This window comes from Penicillium atrosanguineum (genome assembly GCF_028827265.1).
Source record: "Penicillium atrosanguineum strain IBT 20685 chromosome Unknown utg000002l_segment0_segment0, whole genome shotgun sequence".
NCBI classification, from domain to species: domain Eukaryota; kingdom Fungi; phylum Ascomycota; class Eurotiomycetes; order Eurotiales; family Aspergillaceae; genus Penicillium; species Penicillium atrosanguineum.
In genome coordinates, this window is record NW_026623134.1 from 2,824,293 (window position 1) to 2,837,287 (window position 12,995).

General features: G+C 47.0%; 6 protein-coding genes across 6 annotated transcripts; 3 read left to right on the plus strand and 3 right to left on the minus strand.

Moving 5' to 3' along the window:
• Nucleotides 1-124: 124 nt before the first annotated feature.
• Nucleotides 125-1,293, plus strand: N7443_002857 (cyclin-dependent kinase; the record flags this gene model as incomplete). The annotated part of the gene is made up of 4 exons (XM_056882913.1): nucleotides 125-161; nucleotides 230-738; nucleotides 800-963; nucleotides 1,020-1,293. The coding sequence occupies 4 exons, from the start codon at nucleotides 125-127 to the stop codon at nucleotides 1,291-1,293; spliced, it is 984 nt and encodes a 327-aa protein (XP_056744754.1).
• Nucleotides 1,294-2,501: 1,208 nt separating this feature from the next.
• N7443_002858 (uncharacterized protein) lies at nucleotides 2,502-4,291 on the minus strand (the record flags this gene model as incomplete). Its single annotated transcript, XM_056882914.1, has 7 exons — nucleotides 2,502-2,659; nucleotides 2,710-2,898; nucleotides 2,962-3,084; nucleotides 3,133-3,247; nucleotides 3,301-3,672; nucleotides 3,723-3,839; nucleotides 3,899-4,291. The coding sequence occupies 7 exons, from the start codon at nucleotides 4,289-4,291 to the stop codon at nucleotides 2,502-2,504; spliced, it is 1,467 nt and encodes a 488-aa protein (XP_056744755.1).
• Nucleotides 4,292-5,031: 740 nt separating this feature from the next.
• Nucleotides 5,032-6,360, minus strand: N7443_002859 (uncharacterized protein; the record flags this gene model as incomplete). Its single annotated transcript, XM_056882915.1, has 4 exons — nucleotides 5,032-5,793; nucleotides 5,853-6,013; nucleotides 6,073-6,174; nucleotides 6,273-6,360. The coding sequence occupies 4 exons, from the start codon at nucleotides 6,358-6,360 to the stop codon at nucleotides 5,032-5,034; spliced, it is 1,113 nt and encodes a 370-aa protein (XP_056744756.1).
• Nucleotides 6,361-7,037: 677 nt separating this feature from the next.
• Nucleotides 7,038-9,202, plus strand: N7443_002860 (Amidase; the record flags this gene model as incomplete). The annotated part of the gene is made up of 9 exons (XM_056882916.1): nucleotides 7,038-7,337; nucleotides 7,395-7,496; nucleotides 7,582-7,746; nucleotides 7,827-7,914; nucleotides 7,980-8,073; nucleotides 8,127-8,194; nucleotides 8,272-8,500; nucleotides 8,586-8,825; nucleotides 8,887-9,202. 9 exons carry the CDS (start codon nucleotides 7,038-7,040, stop codon nucleotides 9,200-9,202), a joined length of 1,602 nt encoding a protein of 533 aa, XP_056744757.1.
• Nucleotides 9,203-9,825: 623 nt separating this feature from the next.
• On the plus strand, nucleotides 9,826-11,577 carry N7443_002861 (uncharacterized protein; the record flags this gene model as incomplete). Its single annotated transcript, XM_056882917.1, has 1 exon — nucleotides 9,826-11,577. The coding sequence occupies one exon, from the start codon at nucleotides 9,826-9,828 to the stop codon at nucleotides 11,575-11,577; it is 1,752 nt and encodes a 583-aa protein (XP_056744758.1).
• A 306-nt stretch (nucleotides 11,578-11,883) lies between these two features.
• On the minus strand, nucleotides 11,884-12,447 carry N7443_002862 (uncharacterized protein; the record flags this gene model as incomplete). Its single annotated transcript, XM_056882918.1, has 1 exon — nucleotides 11,884-12,447. The coding sequence occupies one exon, from the start codon at nucleotides 12,445-12,447 to the stop codon at nucleotides 11,884-11,886; it is 564 nt and encodes a 187-aa protein (XP_056744759.1).
• Between the last annotated feature and the right edge of the window lie 548 nt (nucleotides 12,448-12,995).

A 12,995-nucleotide genomic window follows, 5' to 3' on the forward strand; every position in this document is an offset into this window, starting at 1 on the left:
CCCTCGCTTCTCTCATCGCTCAATTTCTCTCCCTCTCCGCACCTACCTCCGTCAGCCCCCTTTTCTCGGTTCCTCCCTATTTTACTACGAGTTGAAGGGAACAGGAACGCAGCTGTCATTCACCATGGAGAATTACCAGAAGCTCGAGAAAATCGGAGAAGGTGACGTATGAACCTGGTTGTTTATCCTTACGGCCTGGGACTCTAGCTAACGTGTCGTTGCTTCCCAGGAACATACGGCGTCGTTTATAAGGCCCGAGAGGTGAACTACCCTAATCGTATTGTCGCTCTTAAAAAAATCCGCCTCGAGGCCGAGGATGAGGGTGTTCCCAGCACAGCTATCCGAGAGATTTCACTTCTCAAGGAAACGAAAAACCAGAACATTGTCCAGTTGCTCAATATCATACATGCCGATGGCCACAAGCTTTATCTCGTCATGGAATTCCTAGACCTCGACCTGAAGAGATATATGGAGGCCCTACCCGTCAACGATGGTGGCCGCGGCAAACCTTTCCCGGACGGATCAATGATGACCGCCGACCTGGGTCTGGGGGAGGCGATGGTGAAAAGATTCATGGCACAATTGGTAGAGGGTGTCCGTTATTGCCACAGCCACCGTATTTTGCACCGTGATTTGAAGCCACAGAACTTGCTCATCGATCGTGAGGGCAACCTGAAATTGGGTGATTTCGGACTGGCGCGAGCTTTTGGTGTTCCGTTACGGACGTATACCCACGAGGTAATTACTGGAAAGTGAGAGATATCGCAAAGTTCTACATACTAAACTTTATTTCCTTAAGGTGGTTACCCTGTGGTATCGCTCTCCGGAAATTCTGCTTGGCGGACGCCAGTATTCCACTGGAGTCGATATGTGGTCTGTAGGAGCAATTTTCGCTGAGATGTGCACGCGCAAGCCACTGTTCCCTGGTGATTCGGAAATTGACGAGATCTTCAAGATCTTCCGGTGAGTTTTGTTTTGCTTGGCTGTTGTACCACGAAAGCTAATTCTCTCTATTATAGACTTCTTGGTACTCCCGACGAAGAATCCTGGCCTGGCGTCACCACGTTACCTGACTACAAGTCTACTTTTCCTAAGTGGAAACGCCCTGATGGCCCTCTGGTGCCGGGACTGGAGAGAGCTGGCTGCGAGCTCCTGGAGGCTCTTCTTGAGTACGATCCCGCCCACAGGATTTCCGCAAAGCAAGCGTGCCAACACGGTTACTTCGGGAAGGGCAGCTCATACTATTCGGACCGCGCCCAGCGCAGCGGTCATACGTCAGCTAGTAAAGCGTAAAATAATAGAATTGGCTTTCGATGTGCACCGCAAGCGCGTACTGGAAACATCCAAAATTTACCTAGAGATATTGATACGTATGGGCGGCACCGGATATAGGTAGACGTCTGATAGCGAATAAAAGCGACCGTAAGAAGCAAGAGCCGCAAAAGGCACCTAGGCATGAAAGAGAACCATATTTGCCTAACAGATCAGTCTCATACAGCACTAGTGCATACTGTATTATTCAATCAAAAAGTAAATGAAGACGAGAGTTAGGAGGGAAAGGGAGGGGCGTGGATTAAGCCAGATCGCCAGATTTGCCCCACCACTTCTAGATACCTCCCTAATATATTCCATAAGAATATACGGTAATTGACAATGACTCATCAGAAACAAATACCAATACATTCCATACTACGATACGGCTAAGCAAGGGTTGTTTCCCAGGTTACCACACAAGTATTAGCGTGGTTTCGGGTACGGGTCAAGAAACAAACCGTGAGTGTTTAGGGAGCATTCTATTTTCGAATTATACTGTATCATATAGTGGAGACGGAGGCGAGGTCTGGGGGTGGACTTCTAAGCATCTCACCATTTTATACATTGCATATGGGTCGTTCTTTTCTTCTTGCCCTATCTAAAAATAATAATATCTCTATAAGAGAAGAGTTCATACCGGAAAATTCGAAAGTTTATTATTTTTTTGGCCTTTATACTACATAATGAAATGGTGAAAGCGGAGGAAAGCGGGGACATGGTATACAGTGTGTCAGGGGTGTCTTACATGTCTTGGGCTATCTGCATTCTTCTCTCCTACATGGACACACAGGCGGAACAGCTATTCAGAATATGACTGCACTTTTCGGTTTCTTTACTTCATGATACAGTTTCAAGGATAAAGCGATATCCACCTACAGAGCATGCCCACTACGCCTTCCTGAGTCCTTGGGAGTGTGTATGTGTGTTGCTGGCGCCCAGTCTGCATTGCCAGACAGCCATCGAGCCATCCCCATTTCACTATATACCTTCATGACTAACTGAACAACCCCTTCATGAATGCATATGATTTAGTTTGCTGTGTTGCTTCTCGCTGTGTCCACAATATAGGTTGATCATCTATCAACATAACGATACCCACCTGGGGTCTACTACCGGTCATTCCCGTAAATAAATAGCTCGCATTAATCTTGCAAATTATTGTCACTTGTAATTTACACCACGGTCATTCAAAATTTCGGAACCGGACGAGGCTTAGCAAGCTTTTCGTACACTCCCATGAACCGCAATAAAGTCTCTTCCTCGTTTGCCCTGGCCACCAAACATAGACCGAGCGGCCGGTCATTATAGCGAAGTTGTCCTATCGGGACTGTGGCGACAGGATACCCTGAACCTATTAGCAACGGCGATTCAAACGTACATTTGATATGTTGTTACCTGCAGCAGAAGCATGAACACATAACGAGGAGTCTCCCGGACCTGCCACGATATTGATTTTTTCCTTGTCAAAAAGGTCATCCAAAATATCTCTCCCCGCCTTACGAAGGTCTCGTTTTAGTTCATCTATTTGTTGTTTTTCTTCAATGTTGTTCATTGCCCCTTCTAAATCATTTTGTTCGACGAATGCTGCATTTTGTTAGTAACTCTTCACTGTAAGCTCGTGGGATCATGTCTTCTCCGTCAACCTACGAGCTGGAAGGGCCTTTTCGCTGTTTTTCTTATTGAATTTGACTATATCTGCAACACTTGTTACAGAGCACTCGCGAAATGAGCGAATAAACCTAGGGATGCAGACATTCTTAAAATCCCAATCTAGAAGCGGTTAGCCATCCTAACTTCATTGATACTGCAGTGACCTACATGCGATTGGCAATATAGTAGCCGGTAATACTGAGGGATCCTTGCAATGGATTGGGTATTTAATAGAACAGCCTCCGCTTCGTAGAGCGGAAACCGTCTCTTCGTACTCGTCTACCTACAATCAACTGTTAGAGCTTTGAAAGTTTTGATGAAATGAGAGTAACGTACCATTTGCTCTGCTGTACCTTCAAATTGTGTACAAAAGTCTAGTGACATGCTCCAAATATTTGGATCCAGGAAGCCCACCGAAAGACCTTCCCAGGAACCCAATTGGGGGGAGTTAAACAAGCAATCGAGTAGTATTTCAGAAAGAACGCGAACGTCAGCAGCTGATTTGGCCATAGGGCCCGGACTGTCGAAGAACTCCGTCATGGTGTACAGCCCAGTAGTATCCTGGAGCCCGGTGGTAGGCTTGAGTGCATACAGACCGGCGCGTGTTGACGGAGTCACAATGGAACCTATTGTCTCAGTGGCCATGGCAAGAGGGCTAAACCCAGCCGCTACAGCGACCGCAGAACCAGTAGATGAGCCCCCCGGAGCCTGCTTAGTCTCAGTAATAATGATTAACATCTGTAAGTTCATCTACTCACTGAGTGGCCAAGTATCTTCTCATTGTCCTCTATCTTCCCAACATACGGCGATAGAGTCTGACCGCCGTGAGCAGACCAACCGGGCATCATCATGGTCATTTTCATGCCAGCGAATTCCTAGAAGAATGGTCAATTTAATAAAGTTCCTAGGAAACCGAACATTCACATCCACTGACAGTCATATTCGCCTTTCCCAAGATAACCAAGCCAGCGTCAATCAGCCGCTGAGTTATAGCTCCGTTCTTTGACGCCTTGGCTCCGATGAACGCATATGACCCAGCTGTGGTGCTCATGCCCAGCTCCGACGCTGTGACAAAGCTGTCTTTCAATATTATGGGAATTCCATGGAATGGGCCCCGTATTTGTCCTTTCCGGCGCTCTTCATCCCGAGCCTTGGCAATTTCGAGGACCTTGTCTCGCGGGGCAGGCGAGATCAGCGCATTGAGTGCAGGCTCGTAGCGATCGATTTGTGCTAAATACTCTTCCACGATTTGAGCGCTCGTGGTCATGTTCTTTTCGAGTAGCTGCTGCAGGTCGACCGCGTTGGTCGTGAGGACGTTGAAGGTCATCTCTGTATTGAAGCCTGGGATTTGGGTGAGGAGCTACTAGGGAAGTTTGAAGTTCGTGGCTCTATTTGTGAAGTTCATTTTAGCGTAGTGTGAACACGTGCTTGCCCGATGAAACACTCTTATCTGCATCTTGCTGCCTGGTCTCCTAGTATCCATTCTGCTGGCCCAAGAGTAGCTAATAACAACACACATGGGTCCTGTGTTGTCTAGGTGGGATCCTGAATCCTTCTGTCATTTACCCCGCTCCATTTACTTGCCAGATTTTCCCTTTCGACGATATTTCCATCCCTACTAGGGGCGCAGGTGCGGACTTGATACAGCCTAAGATTAGTATTAGTTGCCGTGGGACGGAAAATTACCAGTGGGAGCTCCGAATATGCGTCCTCATTCCCGGATCTTCCATGTATTCCCACCTTCTGGAAATTTGGATGCACTGCGCCCAGATCTACTCGGCTTTCGCACCCTCTAAAGGTGTGGCTAGTCATCCCACGACGCTAATATAGTGATAACGACTCACTAGTGGTATCAAACGATAGCGAGCAGAGTTAGCAGGCATAGCCTGAGCGTTGCGTTGCGATTTCAAAAATTGGACAAACGCCGAGATTAATGATTTTTTATATCTGAACGCTAAGGATGTGAAGAGAAAGGGAAACGAAGGGGCCCATATGAGGGTGAGGTCAAGCTTACATATCCACGAATTTTTTGTTGATTGTAAATACTGCCAAAGTCCTATGCTGACTCTAATCATAATACTTAGCCACCACGTCACCGATAATAGGCTGGTCTCCAATTTCACTCCTCACTACGCCTTTGTCAACTCCCTTGGCCACTCTAGTTTTCACCCACTCACCGGCGGTAATTCCAACAGCACTATTATCAGTTGATTGGTCGTATCCCAAGCGATGCAGTACATCGCTCACCACAGGCCGTAGCTCGAGGTTATCCTCTGGTCTGACAAAATACAAAACACCCAGTCGGTCCACATCCCTTTGATCCGGCGGGGGCGCGACGACACGATGTATACTGCTCTTGAGGAACCCATTGGTGAGGAAGTGGAGCGAATCGGCAAGATTAACCGTGATGCTCCCGGGGTATGGCTTCACCCACTTCCATTCACCATCGGGGGTGCGAACCTGCAGCGCGGCAACTGGCTGGCGAAATAGCAAAGTCAAGCTTCCAAAGTCTGTATGGCCCTTGGACCAAATACCGGCAGCTTTCTCGTTTTCAGTATCACTACGGCGGTGATACTTCATGTATCGCAGGTGGCAGTCGCTCCTCTCGTCATAGCGATGTACTTTGAGGAAGTAGTCTTCGGGAAGCTCGAGGATAATAGCGAAAAGTGTAAGAAGCTTGCACACTATTTCGTCATGAATATGACGAGCAAACCTCTCTATAATAGGACGATTGCCATTCACAATGTCCGGCTGGGGACGCTCAAACGCGGAAATGAATTTCGGGATGTTGTAAATTTCGGTTTTGTCAAAGACACCTGAGCTGATTTCCTAAATAATTTGTTAGTAATTAGTGACACACATTATCAGTTTTTGGCTCCAGGGCTTACTCTGAGACCCATTGGCTTGTAACCATTGTAACCACCTTTCTCAAGCTCGGCACGGTACTTGAGTTTCTCTTCGATTGGGAGGTCGAAGATCTGTTTTCCAATGGAGAATTGGCAGTCAACCTCTTCCTGTGCGAGGCCAAAGTTGACGATATAAAAAAAGCCTTAGAACTTGTAAGTATTACGAGCACGAGAAAAATATACTACCTTGTTCAACACTAACCTACATTCTGAACGGCTTCGAAAAGTTGCTTGGCCAACTTCTCCTTACCACCAGGTCTGTCAAACTGAGACAGATCCAAAGTGGCGAGGTCCGCCCAGTCCACTAAATGCAAGTCACACGTTAGCCATAATATCTCAATCATCGGCATTTCCATGATCCTGGTTTTTAACAAAATTTGGGTGGACGGTGCGGAAACGCACAATCAAAAGAGGTCTCCGGGACCTGGTTGTACGTAGGGATGCCATGCCCTGGGTGGGCTGTGATCGGGGGCTGAGCTAATGCTGCCATAGCAAATACTATAACAAGATAGTCGAAATAAGCGTAAACACGTTGTATTCAAGCAAGGTGGTGTTATTGTGGAGACGATGGCGACGGTGGAATTGCGATAATTTTGAGAGATGGGGGTTTATCAAATCTCAGTGCTCTTAGCTTCACAATACCTTCACAGTTCCTTTCCAATCGGGCGATTTCTAGCTCTATTCTGGGTCGTGCCTATGGAATTGTTGTTGTTTATCAAAGTCAGCAAGGTCCCTGGTTGGTGCGAGTTCAGGTGGATCCCCGCTTTACGTCTTTAGAATACGTATTTCATCATGATTCTCTCCGTTCGCGTGATCAGTACTTGTGTCACTCTTCATCAAATGACGAAATTTAACTTTCTGATAATTGTGTTAGCTTCGCATGCCAGTATGCCTATGAAGATTTATACACGTGAGGCCATGCCAGTTGGTGTATTAGATACCCAAAAATGTGGTCTAGGTCTTGTTATTTGCAATATTTGTGGACTATGGTATAATCCATTTTGTGGGGCTTCATACCTTGATCTCAGACTTCGCCATGTTTTCGGAGTATTTCCGAACAATGGGAACTCAAGACAGAGAGCATATCTATCCAGGGCTGTTTGAGTTGAAAACAAGACCTGCCAAAACTAATTTTTACATTTCCTTATTGACCACAACGCCTAAACTATGGCCAACAAAGAGGACGAGCCGGGTGGATCCAAGGTATTGGGCATGAACTCAGCCACAGATATTGTCTCCACCGGTGGGAGCGATGCCAACCACGGGTTTCATTTTGCCAGACGTGGCCAGGTTCTCGCAGAGGCCTCATCGAGCCAGGAAAGCATTGATGGCTACACTCCAGAGTTGATGAGCGGAAGAACACTCCTTACAGCCAAAGAGGAGAAGAAGCTGCTACGGAAGATCGACTGGCGGCTCATGACGCTTTGTTCACTCATTTTTATGTTCAAAAATCTAGACAGCAATAATGTGAGTGACCATGGCCAGCTAGTCAAGGGTGTTACAGTGTAGCTAACAGTATTGCAGGCGTCCAATGCTAGAATAATGAACGAAGGAACAAATCAAAATATCATGACACAGCTGGGAATCACATCCAACGAGTATAATCTTGTGACAGTCCTTTACTATGTAAGATATTGACAGAAATTTGGCCCCCCCCCCCCCCCCCCATTGACTACCATGACGTGTTACTAATCATACCTGAACGCCTCAGGTCCCATACATCTTGTTTGAAGCACCTTCAAACTTACTACTCAAGAGATTCTCGCCTTCGAAATGGCAGTCAAGAATTATGATCAGCTGGGGCATTATTCTAATGTGCAATGCTGCTGTGAAGAATAAAGGAGGTTTATTCACAACACGCTTCTTATTGGGTCTGGTGCGTTCTATGTCAATAGGTCTTCTTGTTACTATGATTGACCTCAGGATGACCTAAGACATATACTAATCCCGTAGTAGGCTGAGGCTGGACAGTTCCCTGGTGTCATCCTTCAGATGACTTATTGGTATCGTCCAGACGAGATGTCCTTGCGACTGCTTTACTTTTGTAAGCTGCATATGATCTCCAATCATCTCGTATTTGGTGAAGTGTTGCTAACTCATGATCTGTAGACATCTGCGGAAATGTATCGGGTATCTTCAGTGGTCTTCTTGCCTATGCATTTGACACCGTATCGGGTGCAGGGGGTCTGTCTGGCTGGCAATGGTAAAACTTTTCGGCAGCCACATTATCCATGAGCTCGCGCTGAAATCATTTAGGTTATTCCTCACTGAAGGCATTGCAACAGTTATCTTTGGGGTTGCAATCTGGCTCCTTCTCCCAGACTGTAAGACCCTTCCTGCGCTCGCAGTACACAACCTTTTCCGCACACATCAGTCGCTAATATGGTCACAAACAATCTAGTCCCTGAGACAGCGAAATGGCTGACTGAGAGGGAGAAGCAGTTCATTCAAGCTCGACTTCCATCAAATGCTCCTCGTTCTAATGAGCAAAACTTTGATCTACGTGAGATTATTGCGTCATTAAAGGATATAAGGCTGTGGCTGTTTACCTTGATTTGGGCTACATTTACCGTTGGAACCAATGGTGTCACTTTCTATCAATCAACAGTCATTGCTGACCTTGGCTACACGTGAGTGCTATACTTCTCCGGCTCTATAGAATGAGGGAAAACAAAGCAATTTCAACTGTAATGAACAATTCTGACGGACTTTCAGGAGCATTGCTAAAGCGCAACTTCTCAATCTCCCTATTACAGCCTGCGGTCTCCTTTTCATTGCCGTTACAGGTATCATGGCAGACCGCAGCCGGATACCTCGACCGTTGTACCCGCTTTCTTTTCTTCTCATCATCATAGTCTGTTACGGCGTATTCGTGGCTTATCCGAGTAACGGAGCGATATATGCCGTCACACTGATCGGAAACGCCTTCACTGCCGGGTGGTACCCCGTCATGTGGTAAGTTTTTGTATCCTAATATTTTTTATGTGCCCGTGCATACCTTAAGATGTGACGATAGGCCATGGCGAGTACAAACCACTTCCCGAGCCACTGGCTCCGCTTTCTCTATCGGCTTCGTCAACAGCTACGGCCAGATTGGCGGTGCCATCGGGCCGCAGATTTTCAGAAGCAAGTATGCACCACATTATACAGTGCCCTTCTCCGTGGCTATGGGCCTTGTGGGTCTTTGCGCGATTTTGACTGTTGTCACGTGGTGGGTGACTTGGGATACAGAGCGTGACACGAGAAGGCTGAAACTCGCCAAAATTGCAGCGGAAAGAAGGGGCGAGATAATTTTGGAAGATATTGTGGACAATGATTTGAAAATTCACTAGAGAAAAGCTATAAACAAGCTGTGTTTGAGACAAACTGTGTACAACCTCTGGATGATAGACTAAATAGCGGTACTCGGCTGCTCAGACCTTAACAAAATTAACAGTTTTAATTCTACCATTGTAGTAAAATTTTCGAGAAATGGAAACAAGAAGAGAGGTGGAGACTTGAAGACATTGTCCCTGAACGACTCAGTGTACCCGTAGAGCACCTGAGGCACGCAGCCTGAGGCACCTACGCATCATCACTGAGATCCAAGTAAATGGTCAAATTAAGCCTGTTCTTCTCTCCTCCATGAGGTATTTTACTGAAAAAAATAAGGACATGGACTCCTCTGTGAACTATTGCGCTGAATGATGGTGGTTCTGATTACACAATTAATCCGGGCTATGCGCTCGGTCGGCCCCACGTGGTACAATACGCTCCTCTCAAAAAAGGTCCGAATGTCGAATCAGAATGGCACAAACTAGCCGGCGCTAAAGAAACCCCCCGACTCCATATGTACCCCTCACAATTTGAGGAACAGCTCATGTGACCTTTTTAGCTTCAAAGTTACTTCTCCGTATTAACAAAGGAGAGGTTCACGACGCAGCGCACTCAGTATTCGGCTTATATATCTCTGACGATGAACTTGAGTGAGCCGCAGCCGCTTGCAAGAGCCTCAAGTGACCCCTACTTCAACTTAGGAACACTGGGTCGCAAAGTCAGTACCAATTCCACAGAAGCCCAGATCTGGTTTGATAGGGCACTTGTTTGGACGTACTGCTTCAATCATGATGAAGCGATTACCTGTTACAAGCAAGCAATTGCGCACGACGAGAACTGTGCTATGGCCTATTGGGGAGTATCCTTCTGTTCTGGCTCAAATTACAACAAGACATGGGCGCTGTTTGACGAAAAGGACCGAGTGAATGCGATCAAACAGTGTTATGTCTTTTCTCAAGAAGCCCTGAGGCGGGCGAAGAACGCATCGGGTTGGGAGCAGGCGATCATCAAGGCTCTTGCAAAACGATACCCCAACGATGATCCACGTAGGGATCTTGTTGCGTGCAGCAGAGTGTATGCCGACGCTATGAGAGAGGTGTATCTGAGCTTTGGTCGTGAAGATTTTGACATCATCACTTTCTTTGCTGATGCATTGATGAATTGTGCTCCGCGAAAGTTATATGACGCCTCTACGGGACTCCCTATAGCATCATCTCCGGTATTTGAAGTGAAAGACCTGCTTGATCAAACTTTGAAAATGCCAGGGGTCGATCGGCATCCAGGCCCCGCCCATATGTATATCCATTTGATGGAAATGTCGGCCACTCCCGAGGCTGCTCTACCTGCAGCAGAAATAATCCGCGAGATGTTCCCCGACACAGGCCATACCTACCACATGCCTGCTCATATTGATGTTCTTGTGGGCGATTATCGGCGAGCAGTGGAATACAATTTAAAGGCGACCATCGCAGATGACAAATTTTTCCAACAGAATGGCGGCCTAACTTTCTACAGCTACTATCGCCTACACGACTATCACTCCCTCATCTACGCTGCGATGCTTGGTGGGAAATTAAAGGCTGCACTTTCGGCGACAGAACGAATGGAGGCAACAATTACGGAAGAAATCCTCCGGGTAGAAACGCCTTCACTTGCGAATTGGATGGAATTTTTCAAAGCTGTTAGAGTTCATGTCTTTATTCGCTTCGGAATGTGGGATGAGCTCAAAAAGCTCGACCCACTTGAAGACAAGGAGCTCTATTGTGTCACCAATGTCATGAGACACTATGGAAAAGGTATCGCGTATGCGGCTACAGCACAGCTTGAAGAAGCCGACAAGGAGCGAGAGCTCTTCAAAACCGCTTCTAAGCTTGTCCCTCCCACACGCCTTGATTTTCCCAATAAAATCACGGACATCCTCAAAGTAGCATCTGCTATGCTGGACGGCGAAATCGAGTATAGACGGGGTAATTACGAGACAGCATTCTGCAGATTATTGGACGCAGTTTCTCTGGAAGACGAGTTACCTTTTGCTGAGCCATGGGGATGGATGCTTCCAGCACGGCATGCATATGCAGCCCTCTCCCTGGAGCAGGGCAAGGTCGAGCAGGCTGCACAAGCTTATGCTGAAGATCTGGGACTCCTTCCGACACTCAAACGAGCACATCAGCACCCAAACAATGTTTGGGCTCTTCATGGCTATCATGAGTGTCTTCAACTTCTGGGTCGCCACGCAGAGGCCAATATTATCAAGAAGCAGCTTTCCCTTGCTGCTGTGGAAGCAGATGTTGAAATCACATCGTCATGCTTCTGTAGGCTTGGCAATTTACCTTCTTGTAATGGAACAGCTAAGTTGAATGGTTGTCATGGTGTTTCAAAGTGTCATAGTTAGACCCATGAAAATTTGGATCAAATCACTGAATGAATATGAACTTTCCTAGCATTTAAATTATGTTGAAGATAATTCCTGCATTCAGAAGTAGTACGTTCCACATAAGACGTCGTAAGACAGTCCGCTGTCCTCTACCTTGAGTAGATGCCCATAATATGTCGAGGGTCAAAAACTGACAGGTATTTCATCCCAGTCGAACGGATGTAGATAAAGTTCGCTCTATTATAGGCGTTCATGATCTTCGATAACACCCATCTAACTCTCAAAGTTTGAAAAACAACCAATCATTAAGACTTAAGACGGATATCATCCAACCGCATCTGCGACTTCTATTATCATCCGTCGAACCTCATCGACGATGCGGAAACAAGGCACCAATTTCCGCGCCTCAGGGTCTTGCGGACAGAGGTCAAGGGGATCGTGATCGAACCCATCTTCTTTCTTTTGACAGCGCCCTTCAGTACTAGGACAACCTTCATGCCCAACCATATGACGATTGCGTTGTCGTTGCGCAAACTTATCACCCAAAAATAAAAGCCTTTCGGTATCTGCTTGAAGGCCGTGCATGACGAGGTCTCGGAACCTCTCGCCGCTGAGTTGTAAACTGAGGTCTGAGGGCATTCCAAGGCCGGAGTCAAGATAGACTGTTTCACAGTTACTTCCGACATCAAGTTCATTACAGTATTCCTTCAGCCAGCGTATGTACTTTTGGTAGCCAGCTGTTATCCCGAACATGAGCTGGCCGATGAGGAGCACATTTTGCACCGTCACTCGAGGGGGCCTAGACACGTCGTAGCAAATAGGACAAATGAGTAGTCTCTCAGTGAGAGCCACCCCTGTTCGAAGAATCTGAACAACATCATGCGACATATTCGCTCGGCTCAAGTTCCTGACTATCCTTGAAACCTCTTCGTCGCATTGACAAGACTGTGAGAACGACATGGGAGAGACATAGGCGTTAATGGCCATCGACGATATCCCGATGTCACTTGATCCACTCTGACGCGATGATTGCCATACTTCAGTAGGAAAAGAACGATTTTCGCCATTGCCGAGCATTTCCCAGTCGAATGAATTGAATCCGCAGTTTCCGGAAAGGCCACAAGGGAGTGAGTCAGGCTCTCCCGCTTGCATTAGCACGCTTATTGCTTCCTGGGAACCCAAAGCCTCATGACGGCCGGCAGGTAAGAAATTTGAGGAGGTTGATGATCCTGTTCGCGCGTCTATACTCAGCAAATCCCGGCCTTGTTGTTCTTGTCGGGGGCGCTTTCTCGGCCTTCCAGGAATTCCTTTGTCTTTGAAACTACAGGTCAACGATAAGCCCCGGCAACGAGAGCAACCGCTTTTTTCACCTGAGCATCTGAGCTTCCGTGCCCCTGTCTATCGTTAGCTCTCGACCTTCAACTTGAGAAGATGGA